The 27,543-nt window shown below is 44.9% G+C and overlaps 2 protein-coding genes across 3 annotated transcripts in view; one reads left to right on the forward strand and one right to left on the reverse strand.

The window, feature by feature from the left end:
• Positions 1–1,003: 1,003 nt before the first annotated feature.
• The window catches only part of LOC126101085 (uncharacterized), a 63,230-nt gene continuing 36,690 nt past the window's right edge, over positions 1,004–27,543 (reverse strand). Inside the window, exons 1-4 of one of the 2 annotated variants that reach the window (XM_049911762.1) lie at positions 7,803–7,932; positions 3,068–3,529; positions 2,255–2,351; positions 1,004–1,416 (exon numbers count right to left, since the gene is read on the reverse strand). In XM_049911762.1, coding sequence (XP_049767719.1) covers positions 1,094–1,416; positions 2,255–2,351; positions 3,068–3,529; positions 7,803–7,820 — 900 coding nt within the window. In that variant the 5' untranslated portion in view covers positions 7,821–7,932 and the 3' untranslated portion in view covers positions 1,004–1,093. Of the gene's footprint in view, positions 1,417–2,254; positions 2,352–3,067; positions 3,530–7,802; positions 7,933–27,543 lie in introns of those variants that run through there. The other variant, XM_049911763.1, reaches the window with a different exon arrangement.
• On the forward strand, positions 26,264–27,110 carry LOC126101086 (uncharacterized). Its single transcript, XM_049911765.1, has 2 exons — positions 26,264–26,364; positions 26,488–27,110. Exons 1-2 carry the CDS (start codon positions 26,312–26,314, stop codon positions 26,789–26,791), a joined length of 357 nt encoding a protein of 118 aa, XP_049767722.1. The 5' UTR covers positions 26,264–26,311; the 3' UTR covers positions 26,792–27,110.

Consider the following 27,543-nt stretch of genomic DNA (forward strand, 5'->3'; position numbering starts at 1 on the left):
ACCCAAAAAATTCAAGTAAGCGTTGTCAAACTGCAAACTAATGGTTACAATTGCCTGGAATTAAAAAAGAATTTTGACAACAGTTTCATGAGAGTAATGCACAAAAAATACTGTGACATCACATGTGTATTCTGAGATCCTTCGATGGTCACCCCAAAACAAATAATTCCAGATGATCGCCGAAGGCGCATTCTCCCACACGACAGTGCAGGACTCCATACTGTGAATCGAAGAAAAAACTTTGACTTTTTGACACGGAGAGCTTTCGACATTCTTCCTATAGTCCGACTTTGGGATCAATTGAGATTCGTTTGTCTTTCCAGGTGAAAGCCTGGGTGGCTGCGCTGCACTTCACAGCCAACGATGAGCTCAAGTATGCTGTCGACGATTGGCTGAAGCATCAGGTGGCACCGTTCTTTGGTGAAGAAGCTGGTGTGATGATACAACAAATGTTTGAATTTGTATGGCGACTGTTTGGAGAAGTAGTGTCACCTTGGAAAGAGATACTGTATATAGTTTTTATCTATTTTTATAATAGGCAGTCGGATGTTAATTTAGCAATAGCTCTCGTACACAATAAATAATTCAAGCTTTTGGGTTTACGTGGTGCTCTGAGATTAAAAGAGATTGGAAGCAGAGAGGAAATTGTGGTGGGCCAGGAAATTGTGGCGGGTCACCAATCAGAACACCGATCTTCAAAAAAAGTCCAGATTGTTCACAGTACAAAGTGATACTCTCAGAAAATGTTACTAGCTTTTTGGTCTTTCATTTCCTCTATACTGAAAAAATCAACCCGACCTCTGATGAAAAATACTGTTGGTGAAATGACCAAGCAGGGGACTTCCAATATGCAATGGCACTTATTCAGAACCATCAGCATTTAGGCTTTGTCAGAAGCCTCTGTATTACTCAGTATTCAATTCCATATAGTGCAACAGATTACGCCAACAACTTACACACCTTGGTTCGAAGTACACGATTGTGAGAAGAATAACGCAATAAATGTGCTAAAAACATTTATTTACACAAAAGCATTAACAAACATAACAGAAGAATTCGATCACTAAACGGCGTGGTCAGGGTACAGTGTCGATCAGTAGTGACCTCCATGGCCGCCGCCGCCGCCGCCGCCTCCGTGACCTCCGTGACCACCACCGCCGCCGCCTCCGTGACCTCCGTGACCACCACCGCCGCCGCCTCCGTGTCCGCCGCCTCCGTAACCTCCGTGGCCACCGCCGCCGCCGCCGCCTCCGTGATGGGATCCGCAGCCGTGGCAGCCGCTGTGGTAGCCGGAGTGGTCGTTGTGTCCTCCGCCTGCGGCGCCGCCGCTCACGTGAGCCTGGAAGCCGTGCTTGTTGTCCGCCTTGTACTTGACGACGCGCACGTCGCCGCCCGGCTCCTTGATGTGGTACTCTCCTGCAGGAGTCACACGGAATGTACAGATTAGTGTGTGAACAATGTAGCTGACTATATATGGGATTATTCGTAAGTACCTCTGAGGCTTTACAAGACTGGGTGAAAAATACAGCACCTACAGAAAAATGGCACCATTCAGTGGACAGATCATCTCTTCAATTTTCTATTATTAATGAGCACGACGGTGTAATTGTACTGGGTGGTAGGCGTGTCAGACCACAAAGAAAATCATCCGCTCCATGTAGTCGGTTTGCCTATTAGGTAGTTCGTTTAAGCGGGCCCAATGAACTATATACGCACATCGACATTCCCCACGTCACAAACAGTGCCAATACTGAGCACCTGTAATGTGAGGTAAGAGTTTGGAAATATGTGTCCATTTTCTGTATGTCTCCTAGTTTTGGCACAGGCACCTTCTGAAACCCTTCAGGTACTTAAGACTGACCCTGTACATAGCTTACTCTGCAAGTGCTAGTTGATCTCTGACATGAAGTGGATGGATACAGTTCGTCTCATAAGTCTTCAGCACTGTTCTCAACAGTTTGACTGGTTCACACGTATGCTTCAAGAAGGGACATAGCCCATTTGAATACACGGAGCCTTCGGCATCGTCGCAATATAAAAACATATTTAGCGTCACTTTCTAATTGTTCACTTACGTGATAATTCTATAAAGAAACTGAGTATCTCGAAACCGATCATGAGAATAAATAAAGGAAAAAGTTCCTACCATGGGCTGTGAAAGCGTTATAAATTTTCTTTGCAAATTATTTAAGCTGTGGACCCTTACAATCATCGCTAACATGAACAAAACATTACAGTGGCGTGTGTAGCTTACCAATCACACTGTGTCCCTTTCTGTCCTCCTTATGTCCGTGGTGGTCTCCAGTGTGCTTGTCAGACACGTCATAACCGTAGGTGTACAGTGGGTAGGCCTGTAAGGCAAACAACAGATCATGGTAAGCACAAGATGTGGCAAGAAGCAATAACAACTTAGGCAGCAGAAGAATGTATAAGGTTATCTAAATGGCCAATCAACTGAGAAAAGTTTTCAGTTCATTACAATGTAACTAGTTCCAATCATGCTAGAAGAAAGAGAAAATAAACTGCAGGTAGTGTGACAAAAGCTTACAGATAACACAGTACAGTAAAGGTCAAAAGTAGGCAAATCACCCTAAAATCTACTAGCTATTGAACAGAAGTAAGCTAAACTGTCTCACATATTGGAGATTTGTTCTAGAAGATTGTTATATACTCGCTTCCTTAATAGAAAGTGATTCAAGTGATGGAAACCAACACTTCACAGCTAGGTTTAAGTGACACGTGTTAGTCCTATATTCTCGGTATCATTTCTGGATATCTTACATGAATTTTAAATTACTAAAAATCTGTGATAGATATTTCCATATCAGTTTAGTGCTTTATACTGAAATCTGCTACTCCTGTCTTACATACAAATCCTTATGAAACTGGGCCCACAATTTTTTCATAGTCAAAAAATTATTTCACTCATCACTGTCTGCTAGTCACGTCATTGTATTGGCATCTATTTACAGTTGCAGTGTCTATGAGAAGCCAATGGCAAACTAAACTAGATTTGTTGGATATAGCAGATTTGGATGGTATTACATCCTCTTTTATATGTACTTACGACAAAATCGGTGTAGTGTCCACCACCGCCGCCTCCATGGCCGCCACCTCCGTGCCCGCCGCCACCTCCGCCGTGACCGCCACCATAGCCTCCGTGTCCGCCACCACCGTAGCCTCCGTGACCACCTCCGTGTCCGCCGCCACCACCACCGTGTCCTCCGTGTCCGCCACCACCGCCGCCGCCCCCGTGACCTCCGTGTCCGCCGCCGCCTCCGCCACCCCCGTGGCCACCACCGCCGTGGACAGCCTCATGAGCTCCAGCTACCGGTCCGTGGAAGTAGGCGTGGGAGTGGGCGTAGCCGCCAGGTCCTCCGAGATGTTTTCCGTGACCACCTCCGCCACCTCCACCTCCCCCGTGGCCTCCGCCCCCGTGGCCGCCGCCTCCGCCGCCTCCGTGGCCCCAAGGACGTGCCATACCATCCTGGCTCAGCACTGCCAATAGCAGGCCTGCTGCCACCAGTACCTGCACACCAAACAACAAGCTAGAGTTCAGCTCTACTTCTCTGTGGCTGTCAACTGAAAATCATTGCTGGCTGATTAAGTGGTCAAAAGCGTGGAGCTTTATCTAACCCACTAAGTGCTCTATCCACTGGAGAAATAACAAACCCACTTCACAGTTTAGCTCATTGCCTTAATCTTCCAGTCCCTCTCTGCATCTCTTCCAAAGTCTGCAGGAGATCTCCGTACCACATTGGGCAATTACGTCTGCGAGAAATATGGTGGTTGATGCCTTGATGATAGAATATGGTTTATAACATTCTTCAGAGGACATTATTTTGCTATGGATTGTCTAGTGTCGTCCAGGACATAATTACGCTTGAGGAAGTTTCGTAACAGCATATACTACTCTGCAGATTGAATCAGACTTTCTTTTTGTGTAATGCTGTCATTTTCACTTTTATAACAGCATCATTAAACCGAATTCACTGTTAATAAAACTTACACGTTTACCGTTGCATTCCTACTAATATCTAGAAAAGACAGTTTAATCATCAGAAAATTAAGAAAGGCAAGATTTCCCTGCAGAATAACGCAACTAAACGCTAAAGCAATAAATATTTCTTTAAGGTTCCGTACTACCATCCAATCGTGTAATCATGCTAGCCATCTTTCCCTGTTAAGACATTTGCATAGCTTCTGAATGTCTCGAAATGTGTGTCGTTACTGATCATCCGCAGACTGATCTGTAGTTTCAAAATCTGTCTGAAACGACTGCCTGACCACTGTTAAAGAGATGTTAACGTTTACTCAGCTCTCAATAAAGAGTGGGTAACGATATAAGGAAACAGATAAGTAGGTGGCTCTGTGGAAAGATTTCTTTTTGATTACAACAGTGGTACCTACACTGATATTTATACGTATTTATTTACTTTAATTTGTGTGTAGTTCACCGGAGTTTCGATTATTGTAACATCTGCGGCAGCTTCATACTTCTATCAGCCCAAGAAGTCAGTGACTCGTACAGGTCTCTCAACAAGATGTGTAGATTATTCTTTATAGGAAGAAAGTTACCTGTAGAGGTCTGGTGCGGTGGATAGCGTTCTCATAATACTCACAAATAATTGTAGAAAATCTACACGTACAAATGTGTTCATCACCTACCGTTAACGTTATGCGGCACTAAACCACTTTTACTTATTCAGTGCAGATATCTGTTAATCGTGACAGAAGTCATTACGTAAACTGTCAAATACGAATCTAGTTCCTTGATGAGGTCTACCTAAAAATTTTGTTCTTGGACAATGTCGTGAATGAAGTTTGGCTGTAAGGTGCACGTTGACATTACAATATTGAAAAGCTGAAATCTAATAAACTGCCTGACACACACAGATACCTTTGGAATGTGTTGATATCAAGCGTGACTATTGGAGTTTAGATGGGCATGTAATTGCATGTTGTGTGTAGTGTCGTGTTAATGTTAACGATGTTGATCAAGGCCTGCTCTCGAATTGCACATAAGAGGAAGCCGAGCATAACACCCCTATCTGAAGGATGGCAAACTTCCATGTCAGTTGGTAATAAGCTGTCTCTGGTCTCATAAACAGCAAAAATTTGGGCGACATGCACATAGGATGCAGAGTAATCGTCTCTCTGAGCTGTAGATTAAAAGTAATTGCTCCTATCCAGCAATGGATAGCAGTGAGTCTGTGAGTCTGGAGGTTCTGGCAAGAGATCATTGAACTGAGGCGGATCTCCCGTGAAGGGAAGTGGTCCGGTTTCAGACAGCGAGCAGTCGCGGTGCAGACCGAGGATTTCCTCGCGGAGAAGACTGTAGAGAGCAGATCGAATGTCTCAAGGGACAGCAATTAGAGACAGCGATAACCTGATTACCGGGCGCAAGTCCCTTCGTTCTGCACTGCACGGGTCGGCGAAAGCTGTCCATTGCCACTCGATTCCTGTTGCACTGTGTCTCAGATGAAGAACACTATATTTTGTTATGGCGTGGGTTCATTGTTCTCACATTATGGAAGCGCTAGCGTGTTCTATAGGCTTGCAGTTGGCCAACACAGAAGGGTAGAGCAACATATGCGACTATTAGTGGAACAACAGATCGTTTCACGAGAATTTCTATTGGTTTCTCCTCCAAATATGATGATGATCTGTTATAAATTGCTCAATGTTTTTGTGGCAACAACTCACGAAGGAACTGCAATAATCGTCCCAAACCTTCACCAGATATAATTCATAGTAACACTTCCTCCCATCGTGCAAAATCTCCTAGCCTTCTAAACTAGTAGTTCTCACTTAATGTGTATATATTTACACAATTCTAACTCAAGGTAGTGATATCTATATGAGACGAAATCCATGAATCAATACTTTAACTTCGTTCTTGAGACAGGCGTTAACCAAGCGGAAGACAGTACAAGCTACTGGAGACAATTGTACCTCTGTGTCTCTACCTCTTTTTTTGTTGCGATGACTATGACATTCCTTCCTTACAGCCAGTACAAGCTACTGGAGACAATTGTACCTCTGTGTCTCTACCTCTTTTTTTGTTGCGATGACTATGACATTCCTTCCTTACAGCCAACAACGTGAAATGAGGCTAGGGCAACTTGGATATTGCATGCAGATGTAACTAGCTGTAAGTATAGGAAACAAGTTTGAATGATCTGCCAGAAAACGGCGACTATTTTCTTATATTATCCCCAGTTACAGTTGGTTGTGTTTAATGCTTGTTCTTCCTCATTTCAGAACTTTTGCGTAATTTAAACAGAACAAAAACAGATAGATGCTTTAAAAAAAAAGGAGTAATGGCGTGTCTTCATTATTACTCATATAAGTCTATGCAGTGGTGGATGGCTGTTGCACTAAACATGTCATAAAAAATCGAAGAAATGTAGGAAAAGCAAAACGTATTGAGATATTTAGGGACGAAATGATGCAGATGATTTAGAAAGAAACCTGTAGTTTTAATACGCAATCCCTACGTTTGGCTGAAGTGGCTCAAATGGTTCAAATGGCTCTGAGCACTATAGGACTTAACTGCTGTGGTCATGAGTCCCCTAGGCTTAGAACTACTTAAACCTAACTAACCTAAGGACGTCACACACATCCATACCCGAGGCAGGATTCGAACTTGCGACCGTAGCAGCAGCGCGGTCCCGGACTGAAGCGCCAGGAACCCCTCGGTCACTGCGGCCGGCGAAGCTCAGACAACTGAACTCGCTGGAACCAATACGCTGGATAGATTTACAGAGAATCGATAATGGAGGTAGACTACGCAACAACATTACCTGTTCCGTAGTCTGTTTCGCCTGATCGTGTAAACATGAAGGATTAGAGTCTTTATGGGGTCATTTTTCTGCGACTCATGCGCGAATGGGGTAGGACGGAGAACGACTAATACTGGTGAGAAGTAAATTCCTCATGTACTGTAAAGTGGACTGCAGGAATGTAGACGTATATAGCCAAAATCAGGATACCCAAATGGGTATTCGAAGTCGATTCTTCCCAATATGAGTATATGGCCTTAACCACTAGCTCCCCGTTGCTTGGTACAAAAGGAAAAGACTAGAGAAAAGATTTTTGTTAACTAATGACACACACTGCAACCACCTTTTTAGTAAAAAAATTGTAAGCGTTTACGTTCTTGTCTTTTACTTTAAATCGCTCTGTAGCTCTGAATGTTGGAGGAGTAAAGAAGTGAATGCCAGCAAACAAGACAAAGATACAGCTGACCACGCATTCAGCTAAGAATGAAAACAAATTTGTTAAGTAAATTCATTATTCAGAACAGTAGAAATAAAGTCTGAGAGAGGTTTACCTGAAAAGAGTTATATAGTAAAATAAAGATTGCAAAATAGTTGACAGATGTGCGACCGTATCTCTGTACATCAATGCACCTGATGATGGCAAAGTAGTCGGTTGCCGAAACATTGCACCCATCGGGCATCGAGACCCGAATGTACAGTCCTAAATTATTTTGTGATCTAACAGTCGCTGCCACAGACTGCAGAATACTGCATAGCAATGGTTGGCTGTTAATTGAATTGTAAAATGTGCAATCCGTCCTGTTCGCCTTCTTGTATCCCAGAAACACAGAGGGGTAGAGACGGAGTTATTCGAAATGACTAACGTTTGTATAAGGAGTGCTTTATTTCAATGGAGGAGAACTAGGGAAGAATAGAGAGCTGAGGGAAAAATGTGTAACATAAGAATAAATGCGTTGAAAGCAGGAGGTATGAAGTGTTTTTGTAGTTGGAAGACTTGGTACTTGGTGCGCAGCTTACCCTCGTCGTGCGGCCCATGTCGCTCGCTACTCCTGCGGTGCTCGGCTTGCTGCTGGCAGCGGACACTTGGAGACTGGTGACGACTCGGTGTCCGGCCGAGCGTTTTATACGGGCGGCCACCGTCTGGTCCTCTTCGGGAGACGGGGCGACGAATGCGGAATCCCCGCGGCCGTGACGTCACCGGGTTCGTCGCCTTTCGCCGGTCCGGAAACAAGAGCAGAGAGCTTCGCAACTTCCCGAGATCGGGCGGCCGTTTTTGTGTTCGTCCGGGCGGGCGCCGGCCTCTTGTCCGTCGATTTACACGCTCGCCGTCACCGTCACCGTCCGCTGGCGGCCAGCACGTCGCCACACGGGACGGCGACAGCTGCGCCGAGCCCAGCTGCGCTTGGGAAACGTCTGCTGGCGCCTTGCGACACGGCTGAAGCCCTCTCCACAGCTGCCACGCTTCGCTGTCCCATCACCCCACAACGTCAGAAGGATATTGAGGGACCTTGAACAAGTTGGCTCTGAGCACTATAACTTCTGAGGTCATTAGTTCCCTAGAACTTAGAACTACTTAAATCTAACCAACCTAAGGACATCACACACATCCATGCCCGAGGCAGGATTCGAACCTGCGACCGTAGCGGTCGCTCGGCTCCAGACTGTAGCGCTTAGAACCGCACGGCCACTCCGGCCGGCCCTTCAACAGAATGACCCCCTACATGCTAACCGGAATAGATTCTGAGAACAACGATCGTGTGAAACCCAACTTGCATTTTTTCTCACGTGACATGCTGAAAGCCTCGACAAGGCAGTCAGATGGATGCACTATTTCTCGTTTTCGAAAAGTATTTCGCTCAGTACCACACCTATACGTATTATCAAAAGTACGATCATACGGGATATCGAGCGAAATTTGTGACTGGTTTGAGGAAATTTTAATAGGGAGGACGCAGAAACTATATTTGAATGGAGAGTCATCAGCATATGAACAGGGTGAATCTGTGATGACGGTACAAGCTCTGACGTGCGACGGAGAACGGTAAATACATCAGTCTGAGGGAACGGACCCTGGTCCCGAAATGACAGGGTCGATAGATATAAGCGAAAATCGTTCTGATACTTCTGACAGTGGACCACTTCCACTGCAACCCCTTTGGTTTCCATATTAGACAGGAGATATACTGAACTAAAACAAGGAAAAAATATTCAATGTATATTGGCTCTAAAATTCATACCTTACGAGCTATGAGGTGTTTAAAATTACACTTATAAAGGAAGAAGACGGAATTAAACTCTAGAACATGCATTTTGACGTATTTTTATAAAGGAAGAAGACGGAATTAAACTCTAGAACATGCATTTTGACGTGTTTCTCATATTCAAGGTTACATTTTGATCAGGACAATAAATAATAAAAATGAAAATGAAACAGGAATGGACGTAGAGTAACTGAAAGAAGTAAATTACGACAGTATTTCCAAGAAATAAATAACAAATAGTATTATTTGTAGTGGGAAGGCGGTGAAGTGCAGCGACCGACGCTAGATGGGGCAGGTCACTCGTAGATGCATGTTAATTTACCTTGGCAGCAGTACTTGTTGTGCTATCCAAGGTAGCGAACGTTCCTGAAGGGAGCGGAGGTGCACCGTCCCCTGTGCATGGTGTTCAAAAACCTGTGTAGACGATGGCGGCACTGTACATCTCTTCAAGTCTTCGAGGGTCCGCGATAACACTTTCCACTAGGAACACAAATGTCAGGAAATAAGTTCATCAGAGATTACGAATTAAAATTTTGGTTCGAGAGATTTTGCTCGTTAAGAACACTATCAGGATTCTGTCTCTTACTGCCATAGCAGCAATTGGGAGGATGTCCACTTCTGTAATTTCTGTTCATGGCAAACCGTTGATATGTTTACCATACGCTACTGTTATGACCTTCTCGAGAAACTGTGAATCTTTTTCGATATCATCTGCTACAGAGGTCAAGAGGTTCAAGGTCATAGTATATATGCTCAAAATATGTGTACATAATATCTGGTCTGGAGCTTAAATGTAGTTTTAACTTAAATGTAGTAACTTACAGCAAGGGTTCTGAGATCACCAAATTATGTTTTTAGTCAGCATTTAACCATCAATAAAACTTTATGACGAGCTGTCTCTGTATAATCGGCACTTCACGCCTCTACAAATATGTCCAAACTAGTGCTACAGTGATACAAAATGGGCTACAAAGGGGCTTCACATCCCTGAAAAGAACTCAGAATGAGTGCCAAAAATTTTTTTGAAACTGGAAAGACTGCAAATTCAGTAAAATATTTCAAATCACATTTAAGCTCTTTTAAGATACAAATCATAAGCCGGATGTTTTCAGTGAATTGCGATAGATTAGCGAAGTATCCAGAAAAGATGTAAACGAAACGATTTGGTTCAACCTTGTGTGAAGTACACTTATTTATTGTGTACATGTGTCAAGTTTTTGAGTTGACGAAGTATAGTCGGAAGCGTGGCAGCGGGAAAGAAACACAAAAGGAGACCGTTAAGTATGAGAGTAGACAGTAGCAGTGGCATATTCTATACATCAATCGGAGAAAAAGAAAATAGTGTGACACATACTGAAGACCCAAAGAAATTGGTACACCTGCCTAATGTCGTGCAGGGCCGCGCGAGCACACAGAAGTTCCGCAAAAGGCCATGGCATGGAGTCTACAAATGTCTTCTAAGTGGCGATGGAGCGAATTGACACCATGAATCCTGCAGGGCTGTCCATAAATCCGTAAAAGTACGAGAGGGTGGAGATCTCTTCTGAACAGCACGTTGCAAGGCATCCCAGATATCCTCAATAATGTTCCTATCTGGGGAGTTTGGTGGCAGCGGAAGTGTTTACATTCAGAAGAGTGTTTCTGGAGCTACTCTGTAGCAATTCTGGACGTGTGCGGTGTCGCATTGTCCTGCTGGAATTGTTCAAGTCCGTTGAAATGCACAATGAACATGAATGGACGCAAGTGATCAGATAGGATGTTTATGTACGTGTCACTTACCATAGTCGTATCTAGACGTATCAGGGGTCACATGTCACTCCAACTGCACACGCCCCCACACCATTTCGGAGCCTCCACCAGCTTGAGCAGTTCCGTTATGAAATGCAGGGCCCATGGATTTATGAGATTGTCTCCATACCCGTACACGTCCATCCACTCGATATAATTTGAAACGAGACTCGTCCGACCAGGCAACATGTTTCCAGTCATCAACAGTCCAGTGTCGGTGTTTACGGGCCCAGGCGGGGCGCAAAGCTTTGTGTCGTGCAGTCATCAAGGGTACACGAGTGGGCCTTCGGCTCCGAAAGCACGTATCGATGATGTTTCATTGAATGGTCGCACGCTGAGACTTGTTGATGGCCAAGAATTGAAATATGCAGCAATTTGCGGAAGGGTTGCACTTGTCACATTGAGGATTCTCTTCAGTCGTCGTTGGTCCCGTTCTGATAGGATGTTTTTCCGGCCCAGCAATGTCGGAGATTTGATGTCTTATCGGATTCCTGATATTCACAGTACACTCGTGTAAAGGTCGCACGGGAAATTCCCCACGTCATCGCTACCACGGAGATGCTGTGTCCCAACGTTCGTGCGCCGACTGTAACACAACGTTCAAACTCACTTAAATCTTGATTGTAGCAGCAGTAACCGACCTTACAACTGCGCCAGACACATGTCTTACACAGGCGTTGCCGACCACAGCGCCACATTCTGCCTGTTTGCATATCTCTGTATTTGAATACACATCCGTATGCCAGTTTCTTTGGCGCTTCAGTGTGTATAGGCTGTGGCACTATCAAGGCTTAACTAGAAATAGAGACTGAGTAAAAGGATATAGAAAGTTCTATGTTGAAAAGTTGCGAGTATGTTCGCACGCCAAAACTTTTAGTGAGGAAAGAGGAATGTGGTCTGGGACAGCTGGTTCCCCACTTTTCTATTAGAGCCATTTAAAGAGGAATGTACTCGCCATTTTTGTGCCCCGACAGGAGCTTTTTCCTGCTGGTTTTACACTGGATTTATTCATTTCGTCAATCCTTCCATTCCTAAGTAGCCATTTGAAGGCAGTCTCCTAATGGAACGGGAAACCATTTTTTATTTACAAGTATTCATTTCGTTAAGTCCTTCCATTCCTAAGTAGCCATTTGAAGGTAATCTCCTAATTAAACGGGAAGCCATTTTTTATTTACAAGAATTCTCACAGCAGCTGGCACCATTATGCTTTATAATTTCAAACGATACTCACTTTGTTGCATTCCCTTCCTCTTCGGAGATACCATTAGCTCAAATTCTGTTCACAGTTGCTCTTCACCTGGTGTATCCTCTCTCACCATCTTCCCTGGACACGCATGATTCTCCGATGCCAGTTCTGTTTTCATCTTGTTCCAACATTAGTCCATATTGTAAGGCTGAAGATTGTGAGATCTTGTCACGATTTCACTAACCTCCATTTGCACAGCTAGTTCTGGTGGACATGTAGAATTTGGCAATAAGTCAGCTAGTGTTGATCCTGCTACCCCGTTTCCACAAGTCCTCTTTACCTCACTAGAACAGATGAAACACGTGGCACATAGCTTTGTTGGAATTTCTGCGGTCTGTGACTTGAATTTTCAGGTTTCTAAAACATCCAAGATAACCAACACATTCAGCTTTCCTCAGTTTCTGTTCCTGGTTAATTGTTAAACATAGGTCGAAACCTAATGAAATCATCCAACTTCTGCCTGTTGACGCAAGCATTTGATTCCACTTTACTCCCAGTCTTCAATGACACTCACTCGAGATACTTAGTGACATTTTCACGAAGGTCATCTCTTTCATAGCCTTGCCCCACAGTGCTTCTCTGAGCATCCTCTTAAATCTTTCATCCGATACTTTATTGTACGCCGGTGTGCAAAACACAAGGACGAAGTAACATTCGCATGTTGTGTCACTGCTAAGTAACATAGTTCGATGGAACGTGACCCATACACAGAAAGAACTGCTACTGTATACGAGTAGTATTGAAGGGAACTGATAGATTGCGGGATAATACGAACAGAAACTTAATTCGAAGACAGCAATTGTAGCGAAGTAACTGCAATATATGACGGTTCCCTGGACATTACAAAAGTCGGGACGTGGTTCTTAATAGGGTGTCTGATCACCAGGGATGGCAATGCGTGCTCTGCAACGTATTCCCATTCTGACCACACGATTCGTAAGGATTTCTTGTGGTAGGGCGTTTCATTCTTCCACCAGCGAGGTTGATAGATGCTGGGTGGTGGCTGGTGCATGTGGAGGTGCTACAGATACGTCGGCCCGCCGCATCCAAAATAAGTGCCCGTTGGGATTTAAATCGTGTGCTCGTTGGGATTTTAATCGTGGGAGGCCAGTCCATTTGCCGAATATCCTCTCGTTATTAGACTTCCTCCACCTGCACTGTTCGACGCTTTGACGCATTACAGACATGCTGAAAAGCCACATATGGGAAAAAGAGTACAGTGCCATAATAACGTTAACGAGTGAGTGTACCATGCCACGTTATGTCTGTCCACCAAATCGATCGTGTACGACTAAGTACCTGAGTACATAATACACTCCTGGAAATTGAAATAAGAACACCGTGAATTCATTGTCCCAGGAAGGGGAAACTTTATTGACACATTCCTGGGGTCAGATACATCACATGATCACACTGACAGAACCACAGGCACATAGACACAGGCAACAGAGCATGCACAATGTCGGCACTAGTACAGTGTATATCCACCTTTCGCAGCAATGCAGGCTGCTATTCTCCCATGGAGACGATCGTAGACATGCTGGATGTAGTCCTGTGGAACGGCTTGCCATGCCATTTCCACCTGGCGCCTCAGTTGGACCAGCGTTCGTGCTGGACGTGCAGACCGCGTGAGACGACGCTTCATCCAGTCCCAAACATGCTCAATGGGGGACAGATCCGGAGATCTTGCTGGCCAGGGTAGTTGACTTACACCTTCTAGAGCACGTTGGGTGGCACGGGATACATGCGGACGTGCATTGTCTTGTTGGAACAGCAAGTTCCCTTGCCGGTCTAGGAATGGTAGAACGATGGGTTCGATGACGGTTTGGATGTACCGTGCACTATTCAGTGTCCCCTCGACGATCACCAGTGGTGTACGGCCAGTGTAGGAGATCGCTCCCCACACCATGATGCCGGGTGTTGGCCCTGTATGCCTCGGTCGTATGCAGTCCTGATTGTGGCGCTCACCTGCACGGCGCCAAACACGCATACGACCATCATTGGCACCAAGGCAGAAGCGACTCTCATCACTGAAGACGACACGTCTCCATTCGTCCCTCCATTCACGCCTGTCGCGACACCACTGGAGGCGGGCTGCACGATGTTGGGGCGTGAGCGGAAGACGGCCTAACGGTGTGCGGGACCGTAGCCCAGCTTCATGGAGACGGTTGCGAATGGTCCTCGCCGATACCCCAGGAGCAACAGTGTCCCTAATTTGCTGGGAAGTGGCGGTGCGGTCCCCTACGGCACTGCGTAGGAGCCTACGGTCTTGGCGTGCATCCGTGCGTCGCTGCGGTCCGGTCCCAGGTCGACGGGCACGTGCACCTTCCGCCGACCACTGGCGACAACATCGATGTACTGTGGAGACCTCACGCCCCACGTCTTGAGCAATTCGGCGGTACGTCCACCCGGCCTCCCGCATGCCCACTATACGCCCTCGCTCAAAGTCCGTCAACTGCACATACGGTTCACGTCCACGCTGTCGCGGCATGCTACCAGTGTTAAAGACTGCGATGGAGCTCCGTATGCCACGGCAAACTGGCTGACACTGACGGCGGCGGTGCACAAATGCTGCGCAGCTAGCGCCATTCGACGGCCAACACCGCGGTTCCTGGTGTGTCCGCTGTGCCGTGCGTGTGATCATTGCTTTTACAGCCCTCTCGCAGTGTCCGGACCAAGTATGGTGGGTCTGACACACCGGTGTCAATGTGTTCTTTTTTCCATTTCCAGGAGTGTATGTTCCCACTTCTCGCTATACGAGAATACGTCCAGAGCCATGTCAAACATGATAATTCTGGTGGTCCAGGTAATATGCCGCAAGGAGGTATGATGTTCCAAGTGCGTTCCTACCTCCGAATTTTTCAACAATGTACATTCACCGGTCAACGTTATTGTGACACTGTACTCGTCCCCCATGTGTGTCTTTTTCAGCTGTGCATTTGGCCCTGACTTCATTTTTATGGACGACAATGCACGACAGCTTCGAAGAGCGCAGGTGGAGCAGCTCTTGCTGGGCGGAAGCACAGGTCTGCGGGTTCCCGCGGCTTCAGTACCATCGTGCTAGTTTAGAATGCGTTGAGAAGACATATTGCAATATGTCCACATTCGCCAACGACCATCCAGCAATTGTCAACCGCACTGGTGGAGGAATGGAACGACATTCCACGAGAACTCTTTACCCATCTTGTGTTTAGCTGTGATGACACACCCTTCTAAGAACCGTGATCTGCATTTTGTAACGTCCATGGGATTATCAAAAATCGTGGTGACGTGAGTGCAATTATTGTCTTTGAAGAAGTCATTTCTGCTCGTCTCCTTGGGTAATTCTTTCAGTTACTGTTGTCTGGGCACCAGAGTTAAAGACAGGCAGCAATTCAGCACATTTATTAACAAAGCACTGAATACTGAAAAAGGTTCATGAGCCACTATACACAGAATAGTTGAAACGAAATCATGATGAATAGTTAACAGTTCGTAGTTAATTAAATAAACCAAGAAAAAATTACAGGACTGCACTTGCAGTAGTTCTTGTTGACCTTAAAGCAAAATAAACAGTCAGTTCTTAATCGACCAAAATTCATAAATACCCTGAGTAAATGAAATAACAGTCGGCTAGGCGGAATCGAAACAGTCGCAGTAAGTCGGCAGGGAAAAGTTAATTTCCGACTAGGTAAACAATCGGAAAAAGTGCGCCAAACGGCCACATGCTAAGCTAGACGCAGTCTTGACGGAAATCGGCACAGTAACGAAATATACCGATGTTATGGGAGTTGACCGGTGCACCGAAATGAAGTCCCATCCGTCGTGCTGTAGTTCGAAGGTGCGATGTCCCAGTGTGATGATTCCGCAGTTGTAGTCTGCGTTGTGACTGCCGCTGAGAGGTGCGGCGAGTGGCTAAGTAGTCGCTTGCGCATTGGTGCTACATTAAGGCGACATGAGTGACGGGATACTTCTAATGCCGTGTCGGACATTCTTTTGCCTGCCGTAGTGCACCATCTCGACGAGGCATGGCTTCAACAAATTGGAAGTCACATACAGAAGTGTTGCCGGTACAGGATTTTGGGCACGAACTGACCTCTCAATTGTGTCCCATAAATCTCCGATGGGATTCATGTCGAGTGATCTGGATGGCCAAATCATTCACTCGGATTTTGCAGAATGTTCTTCGAACCTATCGTGGACAATTGCGGCCCAGTAACATGTCGCATTGTCAGCCATAAAAATTCCATCGTTGTTTGGAGACACGAAGTCCATGAATGGCTGTAAATGGTCTCCGAGTAGCCGAACATAATCATTTACAGTCAATGATCGGGTCTACATCTACATCTACATCTACATCCATACTCCGCAAGCCACCTGACGGTGTGTGGCGGAGGGTACCTTCAGTACCTCTATCGGTTCTCCCTTCTATTCCAGTCTCGTATTCTTCGTGGAAAGAAGGATTGTCGGTATGCCTCTGTGTGGGCTCTAATCTCTCTGATTTTATCCTCATGGTCTCTTCGCGAGATATACGTAGGAGGGAGCAATATACTGCTTGACTCTTCGGTGAAGGTATGTTCTCGAAACTTTGACAAAAGCCCGTACCGAGCTACTGAGCGTCTCTCCTGCAGAGTCTTCCACTGGAGTCAGTTGGGCCAGAGGACTCAGTCCATTCCATGTAAACGAAGCCCAGACCATTATGGAGCAACCAGCAGCTTACACAGTGCCTTCTTGACTACTTGGGTCGATGGCTTTGTGGGGATAGCGCGACACTCGAACCTTATCATCATCTCTTAACAGCTGAAATCGGGATTCTTCTGATCAGACCGCGGTTTTTCAGTAGTCTAGATTCCAAGTGATGTGGTCACGAGCCCAGGAGAGGCGTGCAGGCGATGTCGTACAGTAAGCAAAGGTACACAGCGTCAGTCGTCTGCTTCCATAGCTCATTAACACCAAATTTCGCCACACTCTCCTAACGGATACGTTCGTCGTACGTCCCATACTGATGTCTGCCGTTATTTGACGTAGTGTCGCTTGTCTTTTAGTACTGACAACTCTATCCACACGCCGCTGCTCTCAGCGAACGCCGTTGTCTGTGGTGAGAGGTAATGGCAGAAATTTGGGTTCACGGCACACTCTTGACCCTGTGGATCTCGAAATATTGAATTCCCTAACGATTTCGGAAATGGAATGTCTCATGCGTCTAACTCCATTAAGTGTTCCGCGTTCAAAGTCTATTAATCCCCGCCATGCAGCCAAAACCACATCGGAAACTTCTCCATATGAAGTATTTGATTACAAATGATAGCTCCTCTTTTTTTCTTTCTTTTTTTTCCTTTATTTTCATTGCATTCCCCTCGCCCCGTATGGGCGGAGGATGGGCTGTCAGCTGATAAAAGCCGTCGTTCTTCAGCCTTATGAGGGTAAAAATTCATAAAACATATTATAAAATTAGACACGGTGGTTGACAAAATAAGTGTGTGACACAATAACAAGACATTTACAGTTGTATAATGTAAAACACGAAAGGAGTTTATTAGTTAAAAGACTGACACAGATGAAATGACAAATTTTCCCTGTAAGATGAAATACAGAGGGGCATTGGATAAGTTAAAAAAATAAATAGTCGCTGCGTTGACTAAAATAGAGAATGAAGCGATGAGTAGGCCTAGAATGCCATTAAAATGGTATCATGGGAATTAAGCAGTTGGGGTAGTGCATACGAGGGTGTTTGTGTGCACAGATGTTGGGGGGAGGAATTCGGGAGAGTGAAGAGGGATACTGTTCGAGACTAAGTCTTGGCATGTGTGTGGAGAGAAGTGGAGGGGAAATGAGTCCTGACCAGAGGAGATGGGGTGGGTTCATTTAGATCCGGTAGGACGGGTATACATCAGGGTAGCTTTTCATGTTGGGGTAAGGGAAGTTTCATTGGAAGAGGATATGGGGAGTCTGGAGGTACACCGTTGGGGGAATGTGAGGGTAGAGGCGTGGCAGAGTACCAGGAGCAGTGCTCAGGGAAGGGGGGGGGGGGGGGGAAGAGGGGAGTAACTGTGGGTGGGTAGGGTCGAGTTTATGGTTAATGAAGGACATTCGGACGTGTTCAAGATGGGCAGCTGAGCCAATGCACCGCCCTTTTGTAACTTGCTACGATGTATTACCGTCATATCCCTATCCCATGACTTTTGTCACCTCAGTGTATATTTCTTATTGGCTGCGGTTGTATTCTCGGCGGCCAAGTAACAAAGCTCGATGAGTCTTTGGACCTTACATAGTAGGAACTGTTGCAGTGTAAGTGGTGCAAATGCCTCAGTCAACACAGGATGGCTGCCACGGCCTGACCAGCAAACTTCGACACGAGCCTCCAGGCCTCACTTGGCAGTGACACTTAATGCGAAAGTTGCCTTTGCCTTTAACTTTTGGACACCATTCACTTCCCTTTGAATGAAGCGTTACATCAGAAAGGATGAAAGGAAGTTTTATTATACGTGCACAGCCTTCACTACTACAGGAATTAGGAGTCGCTGTTTATTCACGCAATGAGCACTCATGGTCGTGACATCTGCCGTTTCTTCACACTGGCAGGAAAGAAAAAGGTTTGCAATAAGATAAGATAAGTGCTCCACACCGTATCGAATGTTGTCTCCACTCGCCCTTCGCTTTTCAGCGAAGTGAAAAGGCCAAGTCTTTTTGTTTTGTTTATATATCTGTGTGGTTTACATCAACTGTTGAAGAACAATTTAGCAAGTTTCATTGCCAATTAAACTCTAAAGAATGTAGAAGGACAATGGTTAAACAGACTGAACGTCTACGTCAACAGATAGTAAGCTAGTTTCAAAACTGTTATTGTTTCGAACTATCCACTATTCATCTACATTTACACCTGCAGGTAAGTTTACGGTCGATACAGAGGCCATCAAAATAGATGATTAATAAATAAAACCGCCCTGCAAACAAGCCTGCTGACTTTTGCCAGTCATCAGTCTGCAAGCGTTAAGCTCAACGTCAAAAGACCAAAAGGAACTACACTGTTGGAATTGGACGAAAGAATTTATATGTGAGAAGAGTACGTTGAGAGCATCTAGAAAGGGAGGCGCTGTTTGATGACGTAGAAGAAGTAAAATTGGGTGTCGGTTTGGAAGATGCAACGGATCCTGTATCAGTGTTTGACATAGTTTTGGAAGACCTGCGATCAAACAAGATAAATATAGAAAACATCACTCGGAAGACTTGGGAACCAAACGATTATTCAAGTTAGTGTGAGGAATCTAATAGACTGGAGACATAACATTGAGCTTCCAGAAGTATACCATTCATTGAATACAGAAGATGGCAAGGGCTAGAATTGACATCTCGTGCATACAAGCTTCTGACGAGATTGCAAAGGTTAATTGTAAAAGAAGCTGAGCATATTATGAATGACGAACAATTTGGAATTTGGGTAGGTAAAGGTACCAGAGATGCTGTTTTACGATAGGCTTGATAGTGGAAGCAAGACTTAAGAAAACTCAAGGCCTATAAAAAGTGTTCGACAATAGAAAGTGAAGCTATATGTTCGAAATCGTAAGAGGAAGATGCGCTATAGCGAAAGACTGGTAGTACACAATATCTGCAAGGTAGTACACAAAGTCTACAAAGAGAAGAATCAAAATGGATCCCTAGAGAGAAGTGTTCGGATTACAAACGTCTTAAGCAGGAATGCAGACTTTCTCTTGTACTGTTCAATCTGTATGTCGAAGAAGTAATAAATGAAGTAAAAGGAGGATTTTGAAGTGGGCTTAAAATTGAGTATGACATTGTGCCAGTTATATGATTCCCTAATGATACTGCTATATTCGATGAAAGTGAAGAAGAATTACGGGATCTGCTAAACGAAATTTAAAGTCTACCCAGGTAGAATAGAGTGAACCAAATAAACTTGAAAGTACTCGGAATCAGCAGATATGAGACAAAGAACGTTTTAATTGGAGACTATGGTAGATGAAATTAAGAAATTCTGCTACAGTGGAAGCAAGGTAGTGCATGAAAGACGAAGCAAGGACATAAGATACAGGTTAGCACAAGCAAAGACAGCATTCCTCGAAAAAATGAAGTCTACTTGTATCAAAAAGAGTCCAGAATTTGCGAATTTCTATGAATGACGGTTGAGGTGTGTTGTAACAGTTGAATACAGAAAATCAAAATAATTGAGGCTATTCTCCACATAATCGGCGAGGGAAGTAATTTGTGGAAAGTACAAAGAACACTACTGGCCATTAAAATTACTACACCACGAATATGACGTGCTACAGACGCGAAATTTAACCAACAGGAAGAAGATGCTGTGATATGCAAATGATTAGCTTTTCAGAGCATTCACATAAGGTTGGCGCCGGTGGCGACACCTACAACGTGCTGATATGGGGAAAGTTTCCAAACGATTTCTCATATACAGACAGCAGTTGACCGGCGTTGCCTGGTGAAACGTTGTTGTGAAGCCTCTTGTAAAGAGGAGAAATGCGTATCATCACGTTTCCGACTTTGATAAATGTCGGTTTGTAGCCTATCGCGATTGCGGTTTATCGTATCGCGACATTGCTGCTCGTGTTGGTCGAGATCCAATGACTGTTAGCAGAATGTGGAATCGGTGGGTTCACGAGGGTAATACGGAACGCCGGCCTCGTATCACTAGCAGTCGAGATGACAGGCATCTTATCCACATGGCTGTAACGGATCGTGCAGCCACGTCTCGATCCCTGAGTCAACAGATGGGGACGTTTGCAAGACAACAACCATCTGCACGAACAGTTCGACGATGTTTGCAGCAGCATGGACTATCAGCTCGGAGACCATGACTGCGGTTACCCTTGACGCTGCGTCACAGACAGGAGCGCCTGCGATGGTGTACTCAACGACAAACCTGGGTGCACGAACGTCAAAACGTCATTTTTTTCGGATGAATCCAGGTTCTGTTTATAGCATCATGATGGTCGCATCCGTGTTTGGCGACATCGCTGTGAACGCACATTGGAAGCGTGTATTCGTCATCGCCATACTGGCGTATCACTCGGCGTGATGGTATGGGGTGCCATTGGTTACACGTCTCGTTCATCTCTTGTTCTCATTGACGGCACTTTGAACAGTGGACGGTACATTTGAGATGTGTTACGACCCGTGGCTCTACCCTTCATTCGATCCCTGCGAAACCCTACATTTCAGCAGGATATTGCACGACCGCATGTTGCAGGTCCTGTACGGGCCTTTCTGGATACAGAAAATGTTCGACTGCTGCCCTGGCCAGCACATTCTCCAGATCTCTCACCAATTGAAAACGTCTGGCCAATGGTGGTCGAGCAACTGACTCGTCGCAATACGCCAGTCACTACTCTTGATGAACTGTGGTATCGTGTTGAAGCTGCATGGTACACGCTGTCCAAGCTCTGTTTGACTTAATGTCCAGGCGTATCAAGGCCGTTATTACGGCCAGAGGTGGTTGTTCTGGGTACTGATTTCTCAGGATCTATGCACTCAAATTGCGTGAAAATGTAATCAAATGTCAGTTCTAGTATAATATATTTGTCCAATGAATACCCGTTGATCATCTGCATTTCTCTTGGTGTAACAATTTTAATGGCCAGTAGCGTAGAATATAGGACCGGACGATACGGACGTTCCAATATACGGTGGCTATTCATATATTAACCTACAATTGGCTGTTACACATAAACAAATGCATGTAGCATCATGGTGCTTGCGTGGTTGGCAAAGGAGCAGCAAGCGACTGAAATGGGCGGTGTTACTGCGTCTTCCTACAGTTGTGAGGTATGTTCTGTCATCGTTTCCTGTAAACAGGAGGAATAAATGCCGCCAGCATTCATTGTCGATTGTGTTGTGTGCATTGGGACTGAATTATTAGTCATGGTGTTGTGAGGAAGTGGAGCAGAAAATTCAAACTTGTGATGAAAGTGATCGAGGAAGATATGGCAAACTTGTGCAACATATTGACGAAATCGCACATGTGATACTTCAATTCGCGACCTTCTGAAGATGTGCGTCAGATTTCTGGGCTCCTCTTTTTAACATTATCAAAGAAGTAGTGGGATAAAGCCGGTACAGGGACAACTCTGATAACAAATTAGTTAACTGACCCACTAATCCCCTCTCCTCCTGATGACATGATGTGCTTTGCCCATCCAGCATGTTACCCTTCTGTCTGGGAAATCCTCATCCCTCACCCCTACCCCTCCCCCTCCAACCCCACAAATATGAGTGCACTTTTTGAATTTCACCCTTTTTTGAATGGGGTTTCGTGCGCACTTTTCTTTGTCACCCTTCCCTCAGGGAAATCCCCAGCCTTTCTCCCTCCCATAAACCCTGCACCACATTTGATATCAAATTAATTAAAGGTGGCAAACAATTAAGGTACCTCCCCTTAACCTATTGTTCCACTTTCGGTATTCTGTCGTTGAAGCTGTGGGTGAGGCCTGAGTTATTCGAAAAGTCTACCTCCCACTCAATCAAATTGATTGAATAATTAATCAAACCGATATCCTTTTGTGTGGGACAGTTTTTCTTCGTGAATACTGCCCCCTTCTGGAGATATTGATTGACTGGCGGGAAATCGGTTGTAGTGTGTGGAATACTGTTGATTTAAACAATTTGTGGAATAAAGCGTGTGGTGTATTTAAACAATTGCAGCGTTTTCTGATCCTGATAGCGTAAGGAATACTATCATGAAACACTCAACACACGTAATTACACTGTCACACATCACGCTAAATATATCTGGCAATTGCCAGGCTGCACAACGTGCCACTGGAAGGAGCAGCGCGCGACTGCTATTGGGTATCTCATTGCCCCGTGAAGGACCGCCAGCCGCCTCGCAGTATTAGCGCGCCACAAGTGGCGACTTCCTGTCGTGTGCCCTTGGAGGCATTCGGCCCACCCTGTACAAACCAACAGACAATGGTGTCTCAGAATGCAGTACTCTTTGCTTTGTGACCATCCAGTATCTAGATCACCCTGCAGTCGCAGTGGCGGTGTCCCTTGCCACCTCGAGTGGCTACTTCCTGTTTGTGCGTGAGTGGAACAACTTGCCCAAACCTATCAACTAAGGTACCACCGAATGCTGCAATCTGATTGGTCCGCCCCCCCCCCCCCCTCAAATTAGTGGGCAGAGCTTGACTCTATATAAATTCTACCCGCTACACCCCTGGCCTCATTCTACTATTGTTCGGGTTTGGGTCAGCTCGATTTGATTCCATCCTTACCTTACAGGTCTGTTTGCTTCGTCTTCGTCTTATCTGTACCATCATGAAGTATTATTCAGCAGTATCAGGTAACAGTAGCAGTAGTGCTAGTGGTGACAAACATCCATGGTAGTCGCAGGAATAGGAATTTCCCAAGTACAGATTCAAATCGGCAAACTGTAACTTTTTCTTCCGCTAAGAATTTCGTGGTAGTGGCATTAAATACATTTCATCTTATTGTTTTAGCATTTATCCACCAATCATGGATGAGTTGGAGGAGAGAGTTTTCAGTGGCAGCAACAGCGTTATATATTCTTCTTCGTATACATAATATGTTGCTGTTACTTTGAGGTCTGTCAGTGAGTCTTTGCTGTTATACATGATTTCGAAAATTAAAAGCGATAACTGTAACTTTTTCATTGAGAATTTAGTAGTATTGAATAAATCTTGTCTTATAGTTTCAGTATGTACAGTGGAACCTTGCATAGCGAGCATAATTCGTTCCAGAATCTTACTCACAGTACGAAATACTCGTTAAGTGAAAAAATATATCCTCTATAAACTAATGAAAAATACGATAATGCGATCCATGCGGAAAAAGTACTGAAAGTTTTATCTTATTCATGCCATTTATTCCAAGATAATTGTACATACAGTATTATGTACTTTATTATTCATAATACATAACTAGTTCCCTTTTACTAAGAAGCTATCTATAGCCATTTGTTTCTGCCGACGCTTCAACACCTGGGCGACAATGGGGCACAGCATTATAGTCAAATAAATTTGTAGCATTTGTAGTCACTGCTTTATTGGGGTGTTGATTTTCAGTGTATGATGCAACCGATTCCCATACTTTCCGCATTTTTCTTATTGTGCCAGAAGAATGCTGCTTCGCTGTTACTGCCTCCTCCTCCTCCTCCTCCTCCTCCTCCACAACTCCTGCTGTGAAACACATTGCAGCTCCAAAAGCTTTTTGGTGGTCATTTCTTGGCTGTGATCTTCCACAAGCTCATGGGTATCATTGTTATCCACTTCTAGTCCCTTGCCCTCGGCCAAAGGCGCAATCTCGTTGACTACAGGCTCCACAGGTACTGACTGACTCAAATGCCTCAGAGTCACATTCTACAACGGACTCTGGCCCAAGCCTATTCCAAGCAGAAGTGAGAGTTCTCTTGGTGATCCCTTCCCACACCTTTTCGAACAACTTGATGCAGGCAACGACGTTGAAGTGATATTTCCAAAACTCTCTGAGAGTGTGGTTGGTAGCTTCAGCCAACTCAAAGCAATTCTTGAAGAGTGCTTTAGTGTAGCGTTTTTAAAGTTAGAAATTAATCTGCTAGTCCATAGGATGGAGTAAAGGAGTGGTGTTTGGAGGCAGAAACTGGATCTTGATTAATTGAAATTCTTCAAGGAGGTGGTCTTGTAGGCTTGGAGAATGGGCAGCAGCGTTGTCCATAACAAGTAAGACATGGAGTGGCAGATTCATCTCAAGCAAATATTTTTTCACCAAAGGACCAAACACTTCACTGATGTAACCACGAAAAAGGTTACCTGTCGCTCACGCCTTGTTGTTGGAATCCACATCAAATTTTACATGCTCTTCTGGACTTCTTGAAGGCCAGTGGAGTTTCTGCATGAGTGGTAAACAAGCAGTTGTTTAATTTTCAAATCACCGCTTGCATTGGCACAGAATAGCCGTGTGAGGTGGCCTTGCCACCGAGCAATGCATTCTCCTGTGCTGGTATAAAGGTACGCTTCGGCATCTTTTTCTAGAATAGACACATCTCGTCGCAATTGAAAACCCGTCGCGGCAAATAACCCGCAGAATCTAAGAGCATCTTAACGTTGCTGATGAAGCTCTCTGCTGCCCTTGTGTCGGAGCTTGCTGCTCCGCCGTGCCTCACAACGCTGTGGATGCTGGTTCTTCTCTTAAACTTCTCGAACCACCCATGAATTCCCTGAAACACTTCTTCATCCGCTGATGATCCTGGAGTCTTCTTAACCAAGTCAGCGAAAATCATTCTCGCCTTCTCACAAATTATATTTTCGTTAACAGTGCCGCCTTGCAGTTGCTTTTCATTTATCCATACAAAGAGCAACCTTTCAACATCATCCAGAATACTAAACCGTTGTTTAGATATTCTTATCACACCTTTGAAGCATCTACCTCATTATCATGTCCTTGTTTTTGGGGATAGTGCAAATAGTTGATGTAGGCCGACTGAATGTGTGTGCTATACAAGCAACGCTCACACCACGTTCGCGTTTTTCAATGATTTTACGTTTCATTTCTGAGGACATTTTCTTTCTCTTATGGTCGTCTTCCTGCGGCGTTATCTTCGGGGCCATTTCTAGGAAGGTTATTAAAATTTGTACACAAAAAGACGCTATGTTAACACAAGTTTAGAAAAATGTGTGATCACAAGCTGCACTAAGATGGTAGTAGAAAGAGCGCTAAATCCAGACTGCAGTACGTACTAAAGACATTGTTCACATGCCGCTGCTGGCAATGAAATATGTTCATATTGTTCAACGTTTCCCCCGCCACGCGCGCGAACGGCTGGTGACGTCACAATAAATCGTTATCACTCATTGTGCGGAACATCGCTCGTTAAGCGAGTCTTTTTTTTACAATTTTTTTAGCTCGTTATGCAAATTGGGAGTTATGGGAGGTGCGCGTTAAACGAGGTTCCACAGTATTAACACATGATTGGTGAGCTAGCTGCTCAAATCCAGCAGCAGTGACAGAATCAGCATTATAAGTAGTATACGTATTTTTCCTCTTCGTTGTAGTGTGTGTGTAGTATGCTGGTGTCTGACAAAAATTTCAGTGTATATGTAATAAGGTGCATATTCTTTGTCGTTGTTCTGAATGATTTCCTGACAGAAGAAGAGTTTGTGTGTGTGTGTGTGTGTGTGTGTGTGTGTGTGTGTGTGTGTGTTTATTCTTTACTAGACCACTATGTTACAGGTGATATCAGTGAGGAGGGCAGATGGCTCTTCCCCAATTCAGCAGAGGACGAAATGCCACAGTGGGTGGAGGATCAGAGAGATATCAATGAGGCAGGGCGAAATAGGTAATTTATATATATGTTCTCATTCTGCTTCCCACTAGTCAGTGTTCTTTCTTTCCTTGCTGCAGCTGACAGTGTCTGGAACGTTGTACTTAACTTTTTTTCGTTATTCTCTCTCTTCTGCAGCGACTGTGTCAGAGGAACAATTTCCGCAGTACACTGTGCAGCGGGTAATGGGTGCGGAAAGCCTGCTTCACTGAAGCGGTGTCCAGTGAGGCATGCCGCGTCGGTAAAGGTGTCGCTAATCGCCATCCGAGAAGCCACCGCCGATGCCGTCCCCGGTGCCGCCGCCGCTCAGCACTGCCCTGTCCACGGATCGTTGAAGAACAAGCTCCCACTCTTCATGCAAGCGGGTCAGCCACAGCCACACTTCCTGCACTGGACTGGTACCACAGCATCTCCTCCTCCTCCACCTTTTCATCCTCACTGATCCCACAAAGTACGTGCAACTCGACGCATAACTTTCAACACCTCATCTCAACCACTTTCGCCAACACAGTGGAAGCAGTCATCGGCGGATGTTATCAATACGTCCAGTGCCAACACTCGCCATATTGAATGTTCTCAAATTTGGGCATAATAACCGGAGAAACTCACAATGATCACAAACACGAAAGGTGCTCAACACATACTGAGTAATAGTTCGCCATTCATCAACCGATAGTGCGATACGGTTGTACCCCAGCTGATTGGTTGAGAGGCTCAGTAATGGCTCCTACCTTACGCCGGAAATGTCAGTTCATTCTGGTCACTGGCTGTCTCTGCCATGCTCCCGGAGGCCAGGCAGAAACGTCCTAGGAAACCAGCCACATATTTATCAGTGTAATTACAATTAAATATTACGATCATAGCACCAATCTGGAGACATTTGACAATGAACAAAGTATCGGAAATGTCTCCTCCTGATGGCTATGGCTCTGAAAATATCAATATCTACACCATTCTTATGACTATACATAATTTTCAATGTAAAATCTTTCATCCCCCTTACAGCTATCGATGCGTTGAAACTGCAATTTTCCATGTCAAATCCATACCTCTCTTACGACTGGACTAAGTCACTTTCTTTGCACATATCAGAACATCGACCACAGTAACTTTACACTGCTCATATACACATGTCAGAGAAGCATTGCAGTTATCATTTATATGTTTATAGCACCAAAAAATTGTGGTATGTCC

This window comes from Schistocerca cancellata, chromosome 9, assembly GCF_023864275.1.
Source record: "Schistocerca cancellata isolate TAMUIC-IGC-003103 chromosome 9, iqSchCanc2.1, whole genome shotgun sequence".
Taxonomy (NCBI): domain Eukaryota; kingdom Metazoa; phylum Arthropoda; class Insecta; order Orthoptera; family Acrididae; genus Schistocerca; species Schistocerca cancellata.

Coding starts and splice junctions, on each gene's coding strand:
- LOC126101086 (XM_049911765.1), top strand. CDS start 26,312: ATGCCACAGTGGGTGGAGGATCAGAGAGATATCAATGAGGCAGGGCGA. Junction 26,365..26,487: donor AATGAGGCAGGGCGAAATAG/GTAATTTATATA, acceptor TCTCTTCTGCAG/CGACTGTGTCAGAGGAACAA.